At 31.0% G+C, this 20,626-nt stretch overlaps 4 protein-coding genes across 8 annotated transcripts in view; all 4 read right to left on the reverse strand.

The window, feature by feature from the left end:
* Window positions 1–6,253, reverse strand: part of LOC106784640 (amyloid beta A4 precursor protein-binding family B member 1-interacting protein-like) — a 124,703-nt gene extending 118,450 nt beyond the window's left edge. Inside the window, exons 1-2 of one of the 2 annotated variants that reach the window (XM_014744409.1) lie at window positions 5,600–6,253; window positions 5,361–5,482 (exon numbers count right to left, since the gene is read on the reverse strand). The gene's annotated coding sequence lies outside the window, so the exon portion shown is untranslated. The remainder of the gene's footprint in view (window positions 1–5,360; window positions 5,483–5,599) is intronic. The other variant, XM_014744410.1, reaches the window with a different exon arrangement.
* Window positions 6,254–7,587: 1,334 nt separating this feature from the next.
* LOC106784681 lies at window positions 7,588–11,351 on the reverse strand. 2 transcript variants are annotated; one of them, XM_014744483.1, is made up of 3 exons: window positions 11,139–11,351; window positions 8,215–10,789; window positions 7,588–8,132 (listed from the first exon to the last, which is right to left on the reverse strand). In XM_014744483.1, the coding sequence occupies exons 1-3, from the start codon at window positions 11,186–11,188 to the stop codon at window positions 7,902–7,904; spliced, it is 2,856 nt and encodes a 951-aa protein (XP_014599969.1). In that variant the 5' UTR covers window positions 11,189–11,351; the 3' UTR covers window positions 7,588–7,901. The 2 variants fall into 2 exon arrangements, with proteins under 2 accessions (XP_014599969.1, XP_014599970.1); XM_014744484.1 differs by lacking the exon at window positions 11,139–11,351 and adding an exon at window positions 10,856–11,093.
* Window positions 11,352–11,817: 466 nt separating this feature from the next.
* On the reverse strand, window positions 11,818–17,885 carry LOC106784644 (aftiphilin). Of its 3 annotated transcripts, none has more exons than XM_014744419.1 (8): window positions 17,657–17,884; window positions 17,127–17,238; window positions 14,871–16,756; window positions 14,510–14,722; window positions 14,297–14,434; window positions 14,163–14,223; window positions 13,847–13,978; window positions 11,818–13,679 (listed from the first exon to the last, which is right to left on the reverse strand). In XM_014744419.1, exons 2-8 carry the CDS (start codon window positions 17,227–17,229, stop codon window positions 13,081–13,083), a joined length of 3,132 nt encoding a protein of 1,043 aa, XP_014599905.1. In that variant the 5' UTR covers window positions 17,230–17,238; window positions 17,657–17,884; the 3' UTR covers window positions 11,818–13,080. The 3 variants fall into 3 exon arrangements, with proteins under 3 accessions (XP_014599905.1, XP_014599904.1, XP_014599906.1); XM_014744418.1 differs by having other exon boundaries at window positions 17,127–17,242; XM_014744420.1 differs by lacking the exon at window positions 13,847–13,978 and having other exon boundaries at window positions 17,127–17,242; window positions 17,657–17,885.
* Window positions 17,879–20,498, reverse strand: LOC106784649 (zinc finger protein 678). The gene is made up of 3 exons (XM_014744428.1): window positions 20,206–20,498; window positions 18,197–20,114; window positions 17,879–17,911 (listed from the first exon to the last, which is right to left on the reverse strand). Exons 1-2 carry the CDS (start codon window positions 20,470–20,472, stop codon window positions 18,201–18,203), a joined length of 2,181 nt encoding a protein of 726 aa, XP_014599914.1. The 5' UTR covers window positions 20,473–20,498; the 3' UTR covers window positions 17,879–17,911; window positions 18,197–18,200.
* Between the last annotated feature and the right edge of the window lie 128 nt (window positions 20,499–20,626).

A 20,626-nucleotide genomic window follows, 5' to 3' on the forward strand; every position in this document is an offset into this window, starting at 1 on the left:
AATACGAAAGAGAGTGGTCTGACACGTTCAGTGAGAAGTTTCAAACTTCTTCGTGATAACTTTCCTAAGGTCGACTTCTATTTCGCTACTACTCGAGTGACCAACCTCTTCTAACTCTAAAAAGAAAGAGAAAGAAAGAAAAAAAGAAAAAAAGTTGGCATAAACGTGGGCTCTGTTTCTTTTTGCTGAGAAGCAAACGCGTGCATGCGTATCGCCGCAAGTTAAGTTGAACAGTTTTCTTGCTCACTTCTTAGTTGCTTGCTTGGTTACTTAGTTACTTGGTTGGTTGTTTGTTAGAATACTCACACAATGCTCGGTCATTGTGTCTTCCTTCCTATTTTAATACCTTAATGATCCAAGAAGGATAATTCGAAGTAGAAATTATCGCGAATCTAAATGAACTTTCCATCTCGTTTTATGTAAGTATAATACAAGGGAATGTAATTATATATCGTTTAAAGTCTATAATGGAATATCTCGTTTATATCCTCCTCTTTCTTCTCTTTCTCTTTATCCTATAACATCAAGATTGTAGTTGCAACGATGATTGGAAACCGCGAAAGAGGTTTATCGTGCGATCTAACGCATCTCTACGTGCAAACCCAGTGAAATTTGAATCAACCCGTTGCATGATCGATACGATTTACTGTATAACTTCGATCAAGCAAAAAAGAGGACGAGATAGGAACATAAAAAAGGCAAGTATAATCTACGCATGACCATAAGTTCAAATAATTCGATCGAAATTTAAATTTTGATTAATCAATTTATAAAACTGTTGATATTGATAATAGAATTCTATTTTGTGTAGCCTAAACTTTAAACATTATTTTATTTATTATTAAACTAAAAAGAATTTGAATTTATATTAATTAATATTATATTTAATATATATAAACATTGTGGATAGATTTAGTGTTAATTTAAAAATATCATAAATCATTTTATAAAATTTTTTTCTTATTGTGATTCAACCTAATAAAAAATCTCTTCGACGTATTATTCCTTTTCCCCTACAATTATAATTATAATATAAATATTATACTATTATTATTTAAATTAATTTAATATTAATCTAAAAATACCGTAAGTCTTTTTTTTATAAAATTTCTTTCCTATTTTGATACAAGCCAATAAAATATTCCTTCAACGTATGATTGCTAATAGATCAGAATTGAAATAGTTCTTGCTATATATGCATCGTAGGTTAAATTACAATGCGATGAGCATACAATATAGCAAGTAGCCTGTCTCCTCATTTCCGTTTCCGGTTAATACCGTAAGCACCTCTACTCTTGTGGATTATCTATTCAACTATAAAAAAAAAAGCCTTTACAAGAAAAGAGCTCGATAAATGTAACAAATGTTAAGATAATTCAACAACGATAAGGAACGATGTAAATTTGAACCGATAACGCGCACGATTAGATAAAATATTAGATAAAATCTTGTTTTATTTGAACGTATAACAATTCAAAGCATTTTTTTTTTTTTTAAATCGTCGAATGAGTCGTAAATTCAATTGAACTAACCGCGTAATTGAAGTTTCAAATGGATCGTATAGATCGTAGAAAGTACAAAAACTCGTTCGATTTAATCCTATTTAATATTAAATTAACCGTATCGTCATTTATCTTTTTCAAGATGGAGTTAATACATTCAAGTAGATAAGCAGTTCGCTATTTTTGTATTTCGAAACTAATTTTATTGTCCTTATAGATGTATTTAGAATCTCATAAATATGTGTATATATCTAACTATCTTTCTTTCTCTTTCTTGGTATACGTTGGACGTCACGTTACGCTCGATTTAAACCGTAAATGAAAGTCCGTTCTCAAATTAGCCGTCCCTATTGCCCAAGTGTCGTTGATCCTCTTGAATCCTTTAGCTATTACAACCTCACTTTAAACTATTAACTAAAATAATTTATCTAATAATAAGATGAAAATTATTAAAAAGAAAAATATACAAAATTGTTCATACGAAAATTTGGATATGGCCAATGAACGATATTTTATGGTCTATATAATAATTCTATTACAAGTACTATACATCAAAATTACGCCAAAATTTAGTCAGGATTGTGTTAATGATTTCTTCGTAATCTAAATTATTTTTCATTTAAATTGGTGAACGTGATTTTAACTAGACTGCATTACAACATATGAATTTTTAGGTGGAGCTTAAATTATTGAAAGAAAAAAAATAAATGTAAAACTATTTAAACAAAAATGTTCTCACAATTGTATTAGAACGAACCGTACATAAATGATAGGATCATTTACGAAACGATTACGAGCTTACGTGGAAGGTACATATCGGAAAATACAATTGTACAGGAACGTTTATACTCCATATACAGAGAGGAATACAGAAGAGACACGGTTCGTTCCGGAAACAAGTAAATCGAGCGTAACCCATACGATCGTTTCATGAAATCTAACGAGCAACTACGAGTATCGTTGAATTAAATGTCAAGAGGATAACTTTTTTCCCAAATACAATATAATAAACCAGTCATATACGTTGTACTCAAATTTGCGATCTTCGTAAGAATATTTTTTAAGTCATATGAATCAAAATTGTATCTAAACTGCGTCAAAGTACCATCAGAGTTGCATCAAAATTGTATCTGAATTGTGAGATAATTTTCTTATAATTAAAATATTTTTCCATGTACTTTGTTAGAGATAATTTTTATTATATCATTTACAACATGTGAAATTTGCAAATAAAACGCATATGCTTGATATTCTAATTTTATATTACATATTCTGAAGTTACGATCTTTAAAATATTTCATAGAAACGATTTAATTCTTTTCAGTTCCCCATAGGGAAGGGAACAACGACCCCAAGAACCTTAAAGGATGCTAACGACTCTTTTATCAAGTAAAAGATACAGTTCATTTAAAACTGATTGAGACTGGCCCAAGCCGCAAGATCATTCTCTTATTTTTTTCTTCTTGTACTCCTATCTAATCGGGCTATTAACGTCTAATCTATAATTAGCATAGAAGGGAGCTACTACATAATTAGCAGACTTTAATAGGACGGACATGTGGAACGATAGGAACTAACGTGTAATCGGGAATCGTTCAACGTCGTTCTACATCGTTCTATATTTTTCCAACTTCCTGTTTAAAGTTCCTTTAATTGCCCCATTCCAAACGATCATTAACCTTTATAGAAAAAAAAAAAAAACATAATAAAAAATAAATTCAACACAAAAGATAACCGAAGTTTTTTTTCGAACAGAATAATTGGTCATATGAATACGCAAAAAAAAAAAAAATATAAACGCAAGGATATATATGTGGGGAAAATATGACAGTGAAGGTCAATATAAATCGATCATTATAGAAAACCAGTTCAAAAGGCATTAATATTTTCCTGTCTTATAAAATGTATTTTTGAGCAGAATAATGGGTCATTTGAATTCGCAAAAAAATAAAAATTAAACACGAAAAACATACGAGGACATACATGTAAAGGAAAAATGGTGGTGAAAGTTAATTGACCACTAAAATAAATCGATCATTTTAAAGCAAATTTTTTAATATTCTTCCGACACAAATAATTTCCCTATCTTATAAAACGTCTTTTTAAGTAAAATGATGGGTCATCTGAATTTGCAAAAAATACAAGTTAAACACGAGGATATACGAAGACAGGCATGCAACGAAAAGATGGATGGTAAATGTAAATCTGAAAAAAGAATTTTAAATCCAGTTTTAATATTTATCTGGGACAAATAATTTCTTATCTTATTAAAATGTCTTTTTAAGTAAAATCATCTGAATTTGCAAAAAAATACAAATTAAACGCGAGAATATATGAGAATATATATATAAAAAAGAAAAATTATGATAAATTTAAATCTAAATAAATAATATTAAATTCAGAGAGAGAGTTTTAATATTCAAATAATTCCCTTATCTTATAAAACGTCTTTTTAAATAAAATAATGAGTCATCTGAAATCGGAAAAACAAAAATACAAATTAAACGTGAGAATATACGAAGAAATATATTAAAAAAAAAAAAAAGAAAATAACGGGGTAAATATAAATCTAAATAAACAATTTGAAATACAGTCTTAAATATTCTTCCGGGACAAATAATTTCGAATGAAATCAATTGAAAATATAATGGTTAGTAACGTAATTATGATGACACGATTAGTTTGCGTCTACTACGAGGAGTCAACGACCACACCTGTGGCGTCGTTTAGGAATAACGCGTGACCGTTCTCAGTTCCGAGTTGGATGCTGCTATTGGAAAGTATTATACACTGTTTTCCATGCTTTCTTCTCTCTCCTTTCTTTTTCGTTAGGCAGGAGAGTGAAATAAAAAAAAAATAAAGAGAAAGAGAAAGAGAGAGATCGACGTGTTCGCATTCACGAAGAACGAATCGATTCTCGTCCCCTCGAACGTTTTCCGGATCGTTAGGCAGCGTGTCAGAGCCGGCCGAGCACCGGTTCGTTTTTTCGTACTTTCCTTCTTTCCTACAATATATAACCAACCAACCAACCAACCAACCAACCAGGCAACCTAACTTCCAAGTAGAACCATCACCATCTCACAACGTTCAACCGGCGCCGTGCCGTGCCGTGCAGTGCCGTGTCGATCGGAAATGAAAACGAGAAGGAAACCTCTAACAGAATACACTTCTTCTTCTTCTTCTTCTTTTCTATTTGTTCTCATTCTATTCAACAACAGCGATAAATGAACTCGATAAAGAAAAAGACATCGTGAAAGAAATGAAACATATCAAACAAAAATTCTGTTACACGAAGGAAATAAACGCATGATTCGTTTCAAATAAGAAAAAAAAAAAAAAAAAATAAAAAAAAAGAAATCCTTTAAGCTGATATCTTGTAAATCAAGTTTGAATTTTCTTTTTTTGTATCCTTTCGAATATTTATTAAGAGAAAATCGTGAAAGATTCTCGGAAGTTCGAGTAAAGTTCATTCGAGTAAAAGGATTAAAATATCGGAACGTGTGGATAAGTCGGCTTTAGATGAAAACGTAATGTAAACGTGCTCGAGGAATGACGTTCGAACTACGAGATATTGGAAAGTGTGTGACGTTTCTCGAGATCGTGAAAGACACGCGATAGGAAACGACTTCCTCTGACATTGAACGGGGATGACATCAGACTTGAAACGAGTCACCGATTCGACGACACCAGCGTATCATTCGCTCGCATATACGATTATTATTAAATCAAAATATTTTTATTGAAAAAATAAAGGAAATGAAAAGATGTTGCTAAAAAGAAAAAACCTTTCGCAAGACACAAGATTTCATTGAAAAGAAGGAAAATATAAAAGTACAAAAAAATCTTTACAGGACTCACCAGAAGGGAGGATATTACTTCTTCTGCACACTTTCTCAGCTTATCCTAGACGAGGTAACAGGGCAAGGCAGCTTTCAGAGTCTTCAACACTGATCCTGGGATGTCCTCGAATCCTCTGAAGACTAACGAGAGATAAAGAAGACCTTAGTAAAATGATAACAGCCAGGAAATACACTACTATTCGTATGAAATCGTTAAATCGCACACGAGATCCCCGATAAGGAACAAACCGAACTAACTAACGTGTGCTCTGCGTTAAAAGCCGGTCGCGCACTTTGGCGCAAAACGCGCCACGATCGCCTTCAACGTTCGCATGAGAGAGACAGAGAGAGAAAGAGAAAGAGAGCGCGCGCGCGCGTGTTCGCGATCTCTTCGAGAGCACAACCTCTACGCACCGGCGGCGGGAGGGAGGAGGGGTGGGAGATTGGTAAAAAATAAAAGGGTAGATGGGAAAGAAGAAATAGGGTGGAGGCTGATTATGAGGACGACGATGATAAAAGGAAAGGAATCGCGCAAGGAACGCGCTTAAGGAGAAAGAAGATGTGAACGACTGAGAAGACTGAGAGGGAACGTGGCTATTGAAGGTGGTAGGAGGAGGAGGGGGAAGGAGGTGGAATAGGGAAAAGGAGGGGGAGAGGAGAGAGAAAGAGAAAAATAGACACGTTAGTTGAAATGAGAGAGACTGACGGACAAACGAAGATAGACTAACTGTCGGAAAAAGATAGATAGAAAGATAGATAGTTAAAAAGAGAGAGAAAGAGATAGAGAGAGAGAAATCCGGCGCACCGCGCGCACGCACGCACGCACTCGTGCCCGGCCAGGACGTTAGCTCGAGTGGTGCGCGATACGACGATATCGATACGGGCCTCGCGCCGCCATGCACTAAACTTCCAGACGTTTTACTCGCCCGTATTCCTGCGCATGCCCCCCTTCGAACCATGCGTGCGCATCGTTCTATACCACCACCACCCTCACCCTTCCGCGCTGATATATGAACGCTATCTTGCGGAGATTCTTTCAAACTAACGGTTAGTTCATTTATTGGCTATAGATTTGGTCATTTCATTCACTTCTTTATCAACTGAAATTGTTTTTCTGATGGTAAATGATATTGATCGTCGATATTACCGCCAATATTCTATCGATAAGGGAACGCATCTACATTAACTTTTTAGATAAGAAAATTAAATTAATTAGAATGTTTAAATTTTTTACCGCAGAAAAGTTGGCATAGAACCTCAACAGCAGAAAAAATGAATAAGTACTCTTAATTGCACATTTAAAATCTATAATTGCACACTTTATTAATTAATTATTTAATTTGTTACTAATAATTGAAAAAATAAAAATGTTTTTTCTCATTTCTAAGCAAAGCAATGAAGTTTTCTATTGTTTTTTGTTTTCAATCAATTGCTGACTTTTTGTTTATCCGATTCCTCAACTTTATTTCATCAAATATTTTTTATTTATCTTTAATTAGTTGAAAATAATTATTACACTTTGAATAATTATGAAATGGCGACGTCATGAGTGGGAGATATGTTATCCGCAAACGCAACCACAAATTCAAGGCGCAAGCGCACTTTGAAAAAAATGAAAGTAAAATTAGTATACCTACAGGGGATATTTTTAAAGTTGATTTCCAAAGTAACAACGTATATGGTAGTGAAAAGAAATAGGTTAATCGTTCATAATGTATCAAAAATAGGTAAATATTTTGTAAATTATAATTTTTCTTTTAAATATATCCCCTGCAGGTATACCAACTTTACTTTCATCTTTTTCAAAGTGCGCTTGCGCCTTGAATTTGTGGTTGCGCATGCGTATAATATATCTCCTACTCATGACGTCGCCATTTCATAATTATTCAAAGTGTAATAATTATTTTCTACTAATTAACGATAAATAAAAAATAATTAATTAATGAAAGTTAAGGAACCGGACAAACAAAAAGTCAGCAATTGATTGAAAACAAAAAACAATAGAGAACTTCATTGCTTTGCTTAGAAATGAGAAAAAACATTTTTATTTTTTCAATTATTAGTAACTAATTAAATAATTAATTAATAAAGTGTGCAATTATAGATTTTAAATGTGCAATTAAGAGTACTTATTCATTTTTTTTGCTGTTGAGGTTCTATGCCAACTTTTCTGCGGTAAATTTGTTGGTAAAATTATATTTTATCTATATACGACTTATATATATATATAATGAAATAAATTTCGATTAGTTTTAGAACAGATATAAATATATTATCATTTTTATCTTTTATATGCAATCTTATACAACACGTATATAAACAGCGAGGGACCTAGTCAAATCTAAAATATATGTATACATATACATTTACATCTAAAATGATAAAAGCTTTATATGATTTAGTATTTAGTTAAGATCGGATGATAAAAACGTTAATAATAAAAAGGCTCTACGATAAAACGAAAATAAAAAGATGAGGCATCCATATGATAAATAAATGATAAATATATACGAAAATAAAAAAATTATAATAATGTAATGATTCTTGCTTTTATATATTTCTATTCTACAACTAGCTCGTAATGATCAATTTCTTCAAAAGTTTCATTAATACTTTGAACCCACTCCTGCATTCTTTTCACTTCAGGTCTCTTCAATTTTCCATACTTTTTCTTTTTTCTGTTCATTTTTTGATCATCGTTATCATTATCTTCCTCTTCCTCTTCCTCGCTCTCATCTTCAGTGAAATTAAATCTGACGTTGCGCTTTCTTTTGTATGAACGTCTTGGAGGCTAAACAAAGTTTGAATAAATTTATTGCAATTTCTCAAGCACAATATTAAATATATCAAAATATTGTAACGATGATACATACCTCTGTAAAATGAGTAGGAAGATCGGTAAATAACGGTATATCTAACGACTTATCATCCTGTACCTCTTTCGCTTCTTCCAAAATATCAAATGTATCGGAAAAATTGATTATGTCTATGAATTTATTTTTCGTATCTGACAAAGACTTTTCTGCTATCGCATTTTCCTTCTTAATTTCTTTTTTATTTTTTTTATCGTTTTCATTAGCATCTACTTTTTCTGACACTATATTTTTTTTTATTTCTCTCGGTAATATTCTTATAGGAAGTGCTGATGGCCTTTTTATCTCTTCTACACTTGTATTAGTTTTCAATACTTTTTTATCTTCCACATTCATTTTCAAAATTTTCTTATCTTCTACAGTTTTATTCTCCGGGTGAGGATGAATCGGCGATATATCCAAAATTGTATCGCTAACGTCATTAAATCCAAAAGCATTGTCCAATTCCATGCGATTTGTATTGGTTGCTTTTATAGGCTTAAAAGGTTTACCATAGATAGGCGTTGATTGTGCATCATCAAAAATACCATGATTCGTACTTATCCTAGTACTTTCTGGTATTTCCATTACATTTAAGAAAATATTTAAATTTGTTTGTTGCAATGGTTTGTTACTGGACGATTTGAAGCTTTGTAAACCAGATGGTCCAGGTTGTGGTTCAAAAAAGTCTTTACTTTCTTCTTGATATTTCTCTGAGGAATGTAACGTCGTAGAGTCGCTGCGATTCAATTTTAGTGTGCTGTCTAATTTCAATTGCATATTTGAATTCTCTTTACCCTCTATACAATTTTTCTTACGTTTAGGAGAGAAATTAATATCAGTAGTTTTTCTTAATCTCTTTTTCAACAATTTCTTAGATTTGGAAGGAGATTTGGAAGGAGATTTGGAAGGAGATTTAGGTACAGCGTTTTCCTTGTCTTCTTTTGTATCGTTTAACACAGGAGTATCTATCAATGTAATACCAATTGTATTTTGCAAATCTTTATTTGAAAGTCTTAATTCTTTATTGCTTTCCACTTCTTCATACTGTTCGTTAACAACGTTCTCGTTGCTTACTAATACAGAATTATCTAAATTTGTAATTTCTCTTCCAAACTTTCTCATGACTTGTCCAACTTTTCTGTTAGAATAATTAGATTTTTCAAACATTTTCTGCATATTTATATCTTCGTTAATCGTTTCCGACACTTTGTTTTTTATAGTGCTCTCCAAGCATTTAATACCTTGATCTTTCCTATTTCTTTTTATTTTACTTTCCAATATTTGCAACATCTTAGGCTGCGGCGTACTTTGGAATAAATTCTTCATGTGAGAAAATGTGTTCATTGGTGACAATCTCCAAGGACTACCAGCATCAAAATTGGTAGTTAACTTTTTAATTGGTGACAAAGATTTGCTGATTAACGAATTGTTTATCGTACTTTCAGAGTACGATTTAGCCGTGTTACCAAAAATATTTGTTTTTCTAAATGGTGCAAATGTTTTTTGTGATCTCAATGGTGTAATATTAGTCAGGACCTCTGTGTTATTTATATTTTCGACAGAAATTATTTTAGGACTCAATGATTTAGTATGCGATGTCTTTTTATTATCTTCAGAAACATCTTGCATCAATGGTACTTCAATCACTTCTAAATGTTGCTCATTATTAGATTCAGATTCCAAGTTGCTGGTGTCAATCAATGGCATTAATTCATTTTGTTTGTTAACGTCATCGTCGGATTTCTTTACAATATTGGTTGATGGTGATGCATGCTTCTTATCAGTATTGACTTCAATTTTCTTCACTGTAATTAATGTTATTGGATCGTTAGATATATTTTCTAAAACCACTCGCGCTTTTTTCAACTTGTTCTGTACAACACATTTAGTTTTCTTGGTTTTCTTTTGTACTGCTCGTTTAATGATACGTTTCTTTCTTTTACCCATTAATTTTTCTTTAGAGTCGTTTTCATCAAATTTAAAGTCATATATGTCACTTACATTTCTTAAAGTTTCATTGCTAAGTTTTATAGATTTGTACACAGGCAACTTCAAGTTATTGCTCGCTGTTGGATCATTTTCTTGCTGAGACGATATACTTGTTCGTCGTACAACAGAATCTTCACAATAATTCCTACAATTTTTTCTCGGACGAAGTCGTTTGGATAAAGCTTCCTGATTCAAAAAAGATTCTTTCAAAGACATTTGTCGAAAACCTGTCGACTTTTCTGCTTTAGAAATATTCGCTTTTCTTTTAGTACTTAAAACTACACGCTTCGTAGTCCTATTTTTAATACTACTTTTTCTTTTTGTTTTCAACATGCTCTCATTTTCTTCCTTTTCTTTAACCTTATTTTTTTTAACAGAGTCAGATTTTGCAGATTTTGATTCCAAAGTTTTAATCACTGCCTTGGTTACTGCCTTGGTCGTTACCTTTTTATTTTCTGTTTTGGGGTCAGCCTTCATCGCAGATTCGCCATTGTCAGCTACTTTATTAATTATCTTACCAGATCTTAATTTTCTTCCACTAGCACTCATAACTGTTGATAATTCTGGAGCAAATAAATATCTTCTATCTTTTCTATTCGTAGAACTGTAAATAAGAAAAATATTTTACACATAAATTCGTTAATAACATCATAGATTTTAATCAACTTACACAAAATACACAGTTTGTATATTCTTTTGTTAGGTTGGATACAATTCACTTGAAAAAAATCATGAACTTTAAAAAAAAAAAAGGATATAAAATAAAAATCTAAAAAAAAATGTTATCCTGATATCTCACAGTTTAAATTATTCAAAATAATTTATCGCTTTCACTGTTTACAATGTTTTTTTTCTGCATAGCTCTGGTTTCAAAACGAAACACGCAATATGTTATGAACAGTATGTCACGGGATGAGGGGAAGGAAAATATTAAAAATATATCACGAACTTACTTCTTGCAACACTTTCCGAAATTTCTGCTGCGTGATTGGGTGAAAATCATTTTACTTTGGATAACGATAAATCACTGATACGAGAAACAATAATACGAGCGATTCTCAATTATTAAACAAATCCTCTGTCATAAAATGGCGTCACTGTGCGCTCAGAGTTAATGGCGCATGCGCGAATATACAAACGCGGTGCATTGACGCTATTTTGAAAATACACTACTGCAATCTATTACGGTACGTTTTCATTTCAAATTTAAATAACTATAAAATATAATAATACATTGTATGATAAAAATGTAACATATGAAAAATCTGTTAATAAAAAACAACGAATAAAAAAATTACATAAATTTATACATTAATTTTCATTCATTTCCACAACCATATCTTTAAATAATAATACTTAAGAATTTGATTTGAATAACATAAATACAATGTCCGATTATAAGAATAATACAATCGTTCTTTTCAATGATTTCCTATGTATTATTATTATCGACAATATTTTACATAAAATATATATATAATATATTACAATATTAATATTAATAAATAACGAACTTAGTAATAGCAATTTTTTAGTGTTTTAATATCTTGGTAATCAATGTAAAGGCTATTTATGACATATTTAAGTATCACGTCCTAGTTTCTTTTCTTTCTCTTCTTTTTATTCTTATTCTTTTTTGTTTTTTTTTTATATAGAAATTGAGAAAATGTAATAAATATGTCACGGGACAAAGTTGGGCAATCTAATATTGTCTCTTGACAAATTTATCACATGTATTAACAGTTAAAACTGGTTTGGATTTAAAGTAATTGACTTATAATTAGTATGCAGACCATGTTTAAAATAATTGAAGCAAAGAAAAATTATGCACTCTCTCTCACTTAGTATTTAAAAAATAAAAATACATGTTTATGTGTATATATGAACATTTGTGTTATATACATCATAATTCGAAATACTTTTCTTCACTAATAGTTTAAGAAGAATGCATTATTTTTCTTTCTTTCTCGATTAAATTGAACCATAGCCACTGTTTCCTCGCTTAAGTATTTTCTGCCCTAACTGACATGAATATTTATGAATAGAATAATTATTCTATATTGGAATAGAGATAACAGTGTTATTCGAGTGTAAAAGTAATATATTTGCATGGAAAATTATCTATCTGTCTTTTGCTCATTATTTTCTTTTCTTTTTCTTCTTCTTCTTTTTAAATATTCTAATATACAAACACACGTTGCAGAGGCAGCAACATGCAATATAAATACAGAATCATACGATAATACTTTAAAGAGTTTAAGCTCTTAGGTATTATCTTAGGTAAAGATTTGCAATAGATATATCTTTAACAAAATTTACCACAGGCATGCAAATACACCATGTGTAAAACTTCATCCAATTTGTAGTGTAGACTAGAACAGGGGGTAAAACCAAATATTAACAAATATCTTTCATGTTCTATTTCACGTACTGAAATTTTGTAACCGAAATGTATAGCCTATTTAAAAGAAAATTAAACGTATATTTTCCTAAAACTAATCGACGATTGTCCGATCAAATAAACAAGATATTAAAAATTATAATAATAATAGAACAAATTCGAAATACTTTGCTGGATAACTATATAATAACAACCATAGTTAATAATCACAAACAATCATATATCTTGGAATGTCAAGTGCATTGTTGTGTGCCAATATAAGTAGTAAATTACCAAGCATCAGTTATATCATTTACGACATAACATCTTCAATGATACCAACATGGAAGAGCCAAGATGGATCAGAGGTTGGTCTGAACACAGGTTTGAAAGGTAGCAGAAGTATTTGTTTTCTTGTTTTTTTGATTATACTGATTGTTTAGAGTATCTATTAAAAATTTATTTTCCATTCTGTTCGTGTTACCTTATCAAACTCGTATTCAGACCGACGTTACTCAGCCAGGCATTTTCCGATTTATCATGGCACCCAAGTCTTGAACTATTTGCTTTTGCTCACGATTATACAATAAAGTTCTAGCACTTAAAAATGATAAATCTGGCAATTGGTTCAAAACTTTGATAGTCTCTGCATGCACGGACATTGGTCTACCAAACCTGTCAACGGTTACATGTTCCGCGTTTTGCAAATGTTCTCTTCTCGATAATGACGATTTTCTATAATACGAGTCTTGACTTTTCGTAGCACTACTACTTACTAGGAACGATTTATTGTTTACTGATGGAGCATTTTTTAATACTTTGTGTTGATAATTTTTTCCTTTCCCACCACCACCACCACCTCCTACTCCTCCTACTCCTCCTACTCCTCCTGCTCCTCCTCCTCCTCCGCTTACATCGTGTTCCTCTTTCAATTTCCAATCGATTGTGTGTGGACCTGGTAGAGGCTCGATCATTTTCCCTGTTTGCATTTGTTGTTTTTGAGATTTTATGCTATCATTCAATCCACTGTTGAAAGGATTCAATGTACTTTTATTTGATATTTTTATGGATTGTAAATTGCTGTTCTCGGTGATAACGGTTGGATCTGATGAATCTGTTCGATAATAAAAGTAAATGTTTCTTAAAAATATTAATAATAATCAAATAAATACAGTATCATCTATTGGGATGTATGTAAAATTTTTTTATGGATAGCATGTATAGATAATACATTTATTATAGTGTGCAAGGATAAAGGATAATGCTAGCACTACCACTTACAATAATATATGGAGTCCCGTGTATAAGCAGCTGTTTGATGATAGGATTCGGAATATGTGGAACAGTGGGGTGTTAGTAGAGGGTCAAACGGACACAATAAATCCAATGGTAGAAGAGCTGATAACCCACCACCTGTATTATTGTTTGTGATATTTAAGAGGATGTATTATATACATTTAAATATGCGTGCATAGCTTAGAAAAAAGTATTCGTATATATAAAGCCAAAGCAACCTTTTTTTTAGTATTTCAAACTTTCTTCATTTTTTTTTTTTAAGCATCATAGTAATTTTCTTAGAAACACAATTTATACTTACTAGCATCTAAAGGATTTACAAGCCCAGAACTATTCCAATCAAATTGGGCAGCAGGTACTTCCTGGTATGATTTGGTAAACATTAATTGTGCATTAATGAATTTATAGTTAATTATATATTTTAATTACACTTACATCTGAAGTAGACACTCCTTGCATTTTATTTGTAGTTGATGGTGGAGAATCGACGGATGCCTTTATCGGTTCTAACGGTGTAAAGCCGAGATTAGCTGCGAACCTTGGAACACTAGAATTCCACCTTGGTCCAAATAACTATAAATGAGAAAAGATTTATCGTTTATTTAAAGTTATGTATATAATAATACTGAAAGAAAGAAGTATACTTACAATGTTACGCGAATCAATGCCGAGTGCATTTAAAAGCACATTATTACTAGTACTATTAGACCATTGATAAGTTAAAGCATTAGTTTCTTCTACGTTTTTCAAGCATTGCCAGATTTTATCTGTTTTTGTAATTAAAGGTTTTAAATCGGTTTCTGGAAGCGTAGGCATCACGCTAAACATATTTGTTACTATATCTTCTATCTTGTTTGCAGCCTGGAAATAATCACATGATTACTATATTACGATGATATGAGCAAGTTAAATAACATGCAGAATTAACAAACATGCGACAAATGTGCTAATATTCTGGTATGACGTACTAGAACTATAGAGATGTTTCATTGATTTATTCTAAACTTACATTCTTATTTTCTATCCGACACATAGATTCTCTCAAACTAAACTGTTGTGTTTCTACTGTACTGTTTGAAGATTCAAAATTATTAAATTCTCCAAAGTCATCATCAGTTTCAGGTACTTTGGGATCAACTACGTTAGATGTCCATTCATCTCCCACGCTTGAAAAATTCGTAAAATCTCCAAAATCATCGTCTACAATTTCTGGGTTAGAAAGTACTGTAAAGGTATCGTTCTTTTTATTTGTTGGCATTTGATTTTCTCCTAACGTTTCTTGATAGTCAGAAAAATCATCGTTTTCGAAATTGTCTATACAGGTTCTACTGTTATAAGTGGCACGTTCCAAATCCGAATGATTTTTTAAATCACTACATTCTGCCTGTGCAATATGATTAGAAAATGTTTTATTCGTTGGCAGTGATACGTTTACAAAAGATGAGAGATTTTGTCGAAAATCTGTTTCACTCGACAACTTGGATAAGTTATCCTCGATTTGTACTGTATTAGATAAATTATCAGATATGATATTTAAATTGCGCTCGGACATTGACGCTCTATCAAAATCTTGAGCAGATTTGAAGTCTGTAAAATTAGGATCTTCTTTATCGAACGAATTATTATCTATCAAAGCAGATTGTATGAAAGTATCTCCATTATCTAAATTTGTATCCACAGCAAATGTATTTTCATTGATTGCAATACTATTTTTATTATTAACTATCTCACTTGTAACATTTTCAATTACATCCAGCGTATCAAATGCATTTGATTCAAGATTTGTATTATCTCTCCATGATAGATTAGGCGAGGTACCAATATCGTTATTTACAAATTTACAATCTAGATTTGATTTGTTTCTTACAGTTTTATCTATACCCAAAGCAGAACTGAAAGAGGTATATACAATATCGTTACTTAGCGTTTCATTTTTATCAAACGTATCTCCAATTTCTTTGAGATCCTCCTCAACAGTTAAATCACAGTCCGATTGAGAAAGAACGTCTACACTTTTTACATCCTTGTCTTGAAAGGGAAGAGAATCGGATAATGTTTTACTATTTTGCGTAGATTCACACTTATCTGTTGTAACATTGACGATTTTATTACTTTCATTCTTTTTCATTCTTTCATCCGTCGATTTGCAGTCTAAGTGAGTATCATTGGCTGCATTAATAATTGTATCATCATATGAATTGCTTACAATTTCATATTGCAGATCAAAACAATTAGCTTGCGAAACGGACAATTCTTTATGCAATATTTGATTATTATCAAAACTACTCCAGTCTGCGGAATCTTTAAATTGTTCGTAATTATAAAAATCATTGTCTAGATGTTGTAATCCGTCAGATGTATTTATGGGGTCATCTAAATCTAGGCTTAAAGGTTCTACATCGTCATTAACTTCCAAATTATTTAATGAACCTTCATGCTCGCTCACAGTCTTCACGCTATTTTCTAAGCTACTATTATTGCTACTGACTAAGCTCTTATTAATTAAATTAACTTTATCTAAGATGACCTGAGTACAAAGATCGTAAGTATCATTATTATTTTCTGTAGCTTTTAAATCATTCTCACTACATAGATTTAAATTATCATTTTTAATGATACTATTATCATCATCGTGAAAATTATTTTGTTTAATACTACTATTATCTGAATGATCGTGTAATTCTATGTTGCTCACAATATCTTCCGCCTTCTCAACAATTAATATGTCATCTGGAATATTACATTTAAGTATGCTACAATCATTTTTCAAGCATATGTTATTAGATCCTGGAGAATAATTAACTCCGTTAACTTTAGGAGATACATTTTCAGACATTATTGGAGTTTGAATAGGAGTGATCATTTTATGTGGTGAATCTGATGTAATCGATAAGCCTGTAAAACAATAAAAATGATTATAATTCATAAATTTTAATATACAATATTAAATGAAAGCATGCGACTGAAACTATGATAAATCATGTAACAAATAACCCTTTGAGTGTTCAATACTCTTGATCAAAGCGCTTTATAAGGATTCGATATTTATTCGCTAATGCAATATATAATTGGTTATACTAAGAGTAACTAAATTATCATTGTCATTCTTCCAAATTAAATAATAGGAGAAAGCTATTACCGAGTATAATTTTGGTATGGCAAGACTCTAAACAATTAAATGACATTTAATTCTTTGCATTCATATCGATAAACGCATTTATGCGTTTTTAACATTCAAAGGGTTAAAAGTATAATCTAACCATACCATCGATTCCACCAGCTGTAAAATCCCCAAATTCATCTTCATCTGAATCTCCAAAATTATCCAGTGGTGGAGGCGTAGAACTGACTAAAGGTAGAAAAGCCATTTTTCAAACCTACCTTAAAATACAAAATTAATTTAATTAATAATACTTATAAGTGTCACACTAATCTTGTATATCTTATACCCTACAAAATTATTGTTTGATTAAAATACATTCTATTCCTATATATTATATAGCATACATTATAAAATTATTCTAATATAAATATTATCTATAGTAATTACTCAAAGAATGTAGCACAATTGTGCAAAATATTGAATGTTTTTCTTGCAGTATTTCAACATGGTAGATACATTGAGCGCATTTATAGGTTACATCTGGTTTACATTTAATTAGAAAATATTTTATTAAAATATAATAGAAGAAATATTAGCCTTATTTTTTTTATTTGTAGTAAAACAATTAATAGGCTTTTATTTATATATGTATTGTCTATAGGGAAAAATCCTTGACAGATGTACATACTTACACACACGTAAGTGTCTCGTATATAAGCTCCAAAAAATGAGGAGCACCTTCTTACAATTTTATCTAATACTATTCATTTTTTAAATGACTTTGTGAAATCACCTATTTTCTAACACAATTGATACTGTCACATTCAAATACTAAATATCGACGATCGTCCCTGTGACGATTAAATACGTGACAGTGTTAAAATCATGAGACATTAGGAATATCACCTGTTCTCTGCACTCTCACAACGCAATTGCCATCTGCGCACCTACCATTTGTAAAAAGCGCCATTTTCAAAATTACATTTTTTATCGTATATCAATATTATTCTTATAATAATAGAATATTTCAAACGTATTATTATTCTATACTAATTTGTTAAAAATAAGCATCGACGTTATTAAAAATAATAATATTAATTATTAATTTAAATAATTCGAAAAATTATATAAATTAATTTATTTTCTAAATTTAAATCTCTCGCTGTTTATTAAAAATATCGTCAAACTATAAATCAGTGAAATAATTAATTATTAATAGAGAAAACATTTACATTTTTATTGTCCCTCTTGTTTGGTATTGTGTTGAGTACGTCGATGTTTTCTCATATCGCCCTTTTGTCGAAAACATCGACCACACACGTCACAAGCGTGCGGTTTTTCTCCTGTGTGAATTTTAATGTGATTGTTTAAAGCTTCCGTTCTAGTAAAAGCTTTCTCGCAATAATGACATTTATATCGACGATCTCCTCTGTGTATCAATCTGTGTTGATAAAATACAGATCCTGTTAAGAAAGCTTTATTGCAAACATCGCATTTGAAGGGTCTTTCTCTTGTATGTTTTTTTCTTGTATGATCTGCTAGATCAGGTTTTATAGTAAATCTCTGATCACAGTATTCGCAAGCATAAGGTTTCACTCCCATATGAAATCTTTTATGGGTCCACATATGACTGGATTGAGTATAACTCTTGCCACAAATGTTACATACATATGGTCTTAAACCGCTATGTCTTCTTTTATGAGCATTAAGAGAATTTGCGGTAGGTAATAAACTACCACATATATCGCAAGGAAATTTCGAGCATTGATCTCGTCCATGGTTTTGTATATTTTCCTTCTGATCGAATACAGATCCACAAAGTTCGCAGACATATTTCAGGTTCCCAGTTTCAGAAAGACGAGGCATGTACTGATGTCTTTTCTGTTTATGCTTGTAAAGAAGAGATAATTCTTTCATATCTTTATTGCATATGTCGCATAGAAACACTGTTAATACTTTAAACATACGTGAATGCTCTTTCCAATGTAAAACTACTTCTGCAAAAGATTTGTAAATCGTCTTACATATGTTGCAACTATAAGGTTTCTCCACGACGTGTTGATTCTGATGATTTTTTAAATTTTCTATATCAGTAAAATGCATGTTGCAAAATTCGCAATGATATATCTTGGATATTAATAATTCTTCTATTAATATCATTTTATCATCGTGTATTTTATAATGATTATCTGCATCATCACAACAGTTGAAAGCTGCTCCACAACGAACGCATTTCCATATAGTTTGATTATTTTCAATAATAATACCATGTGCAGCTGTGTGTTTATTTAGTCTTGATTTTTGCGTGAAACTTTTAGAACATTGAGAGCATCTATATGGTTTCTCTGGTAAATGCGTTACCACATGTCGCTTTAAAGTATATCCATCCGAAAATCCTTTATTACAAACTTCGCACACATGAGGTCTATTCTTACCATCAACGCACACATGCATCCTAAGTTCCTCTTGGTTTTCAAATAATTTTCCACATTGCAAACATGAAACAGTCACATCCTTGCAATGATACCGTTTATAATGATAATATAATTTTAATTCTTTTCCAAAAGTAATTTTACAAATTTCGCAATATAAAGCTTTAGCACCTTTGTGAAACTGCATGTGGAAATTTAAACGTTCTTCGAAAGTAAACGTAGCATTGCATAAGAAACACTTATATGGTTTGGAAGTGTTTTGTATATTTGGCTTGCATTTATGGTCATCCAAAGTTTCTTTTGTGTGATACAAATTCATACATGCACCACATTTCAAATACTTCTGCTTACTTCCTAAACATTGCAACATAATTAATCGATTTCCTTCTTCATAATCAGCTTTAAAATCATGAAATATTTTCTCCTCGTCACTGCTTTCCAAGACAATATCGCTATCGTATAACTCCATATCTTTTGGATTCTGTATTGCATCTTGACAAGTGTTCATATTTCCTTCTATACAGAGTGGACAAGATTTAATATTGTTAAATACATTATCCGTTTGCAATTCAGTAATATTAAACGATTGTTTCTCTTTGAGAATCTCTAATAAAGTTTCTTCCGCTTTGATACACTGAATATCAAATTCATTGCACCAGTTTATTTTCTCAACACATACGATACAAAGCTGTTTAGGTAAAGGATCCGTTTTCCTTACCTGAAATACATTATTACAAATTGTTAGATTATTATGAAATATAAGAAACAATAAATAGAAATTATTATAATCATTTTAGTTGATAGAGTACCTTTATACTCAAGCAAGTATTCATTTTATGAGCTAATTTCATAGACTCTCCTAATTCAGAATATATATATACAGGGTTTAGAGTTTCTCCTGCACATAGTCGACAAAGAGAAAATGCATTATTTCTCATTAGCGCAGTTCCTGGTTCTATTTCTAAGATTTCATTAGATGAAAGAGGCTCCTCTTGAGACCAAACAATGGAACCATCTAAATCATCAATATTGTCTTCCCGATCACTTAATGTACTCACAGATTCTGATTTTAGCATTTTTGTGTTACTGTAGTGTACATTAATCCATAAATAATAATATATTATTACATTTATTAATAAAAATATATTTCCTCTTTATAGACACACATTTAATTCATTGTATTAATTAATTAATTATAAAAAGTTTTAATATAATAATAAAAAAAAACAA

The sequence above is a fragment of the Polistes canadensis genome, unplaced genomic scaffold (assembly GCF_001313835.1).
Source record: "Polistes canadensis isolate GaletaPanama2010 unplaced genomic scaffold, ASM131383v1 scaffold_38, whole genome shotgun sequence".
Lineage (NCBI taxonomy): Eukaryota > Metazoa > Arthropoda > Insecta > Hymenoptera > Vespidae > Polistes > Polistes canadensis.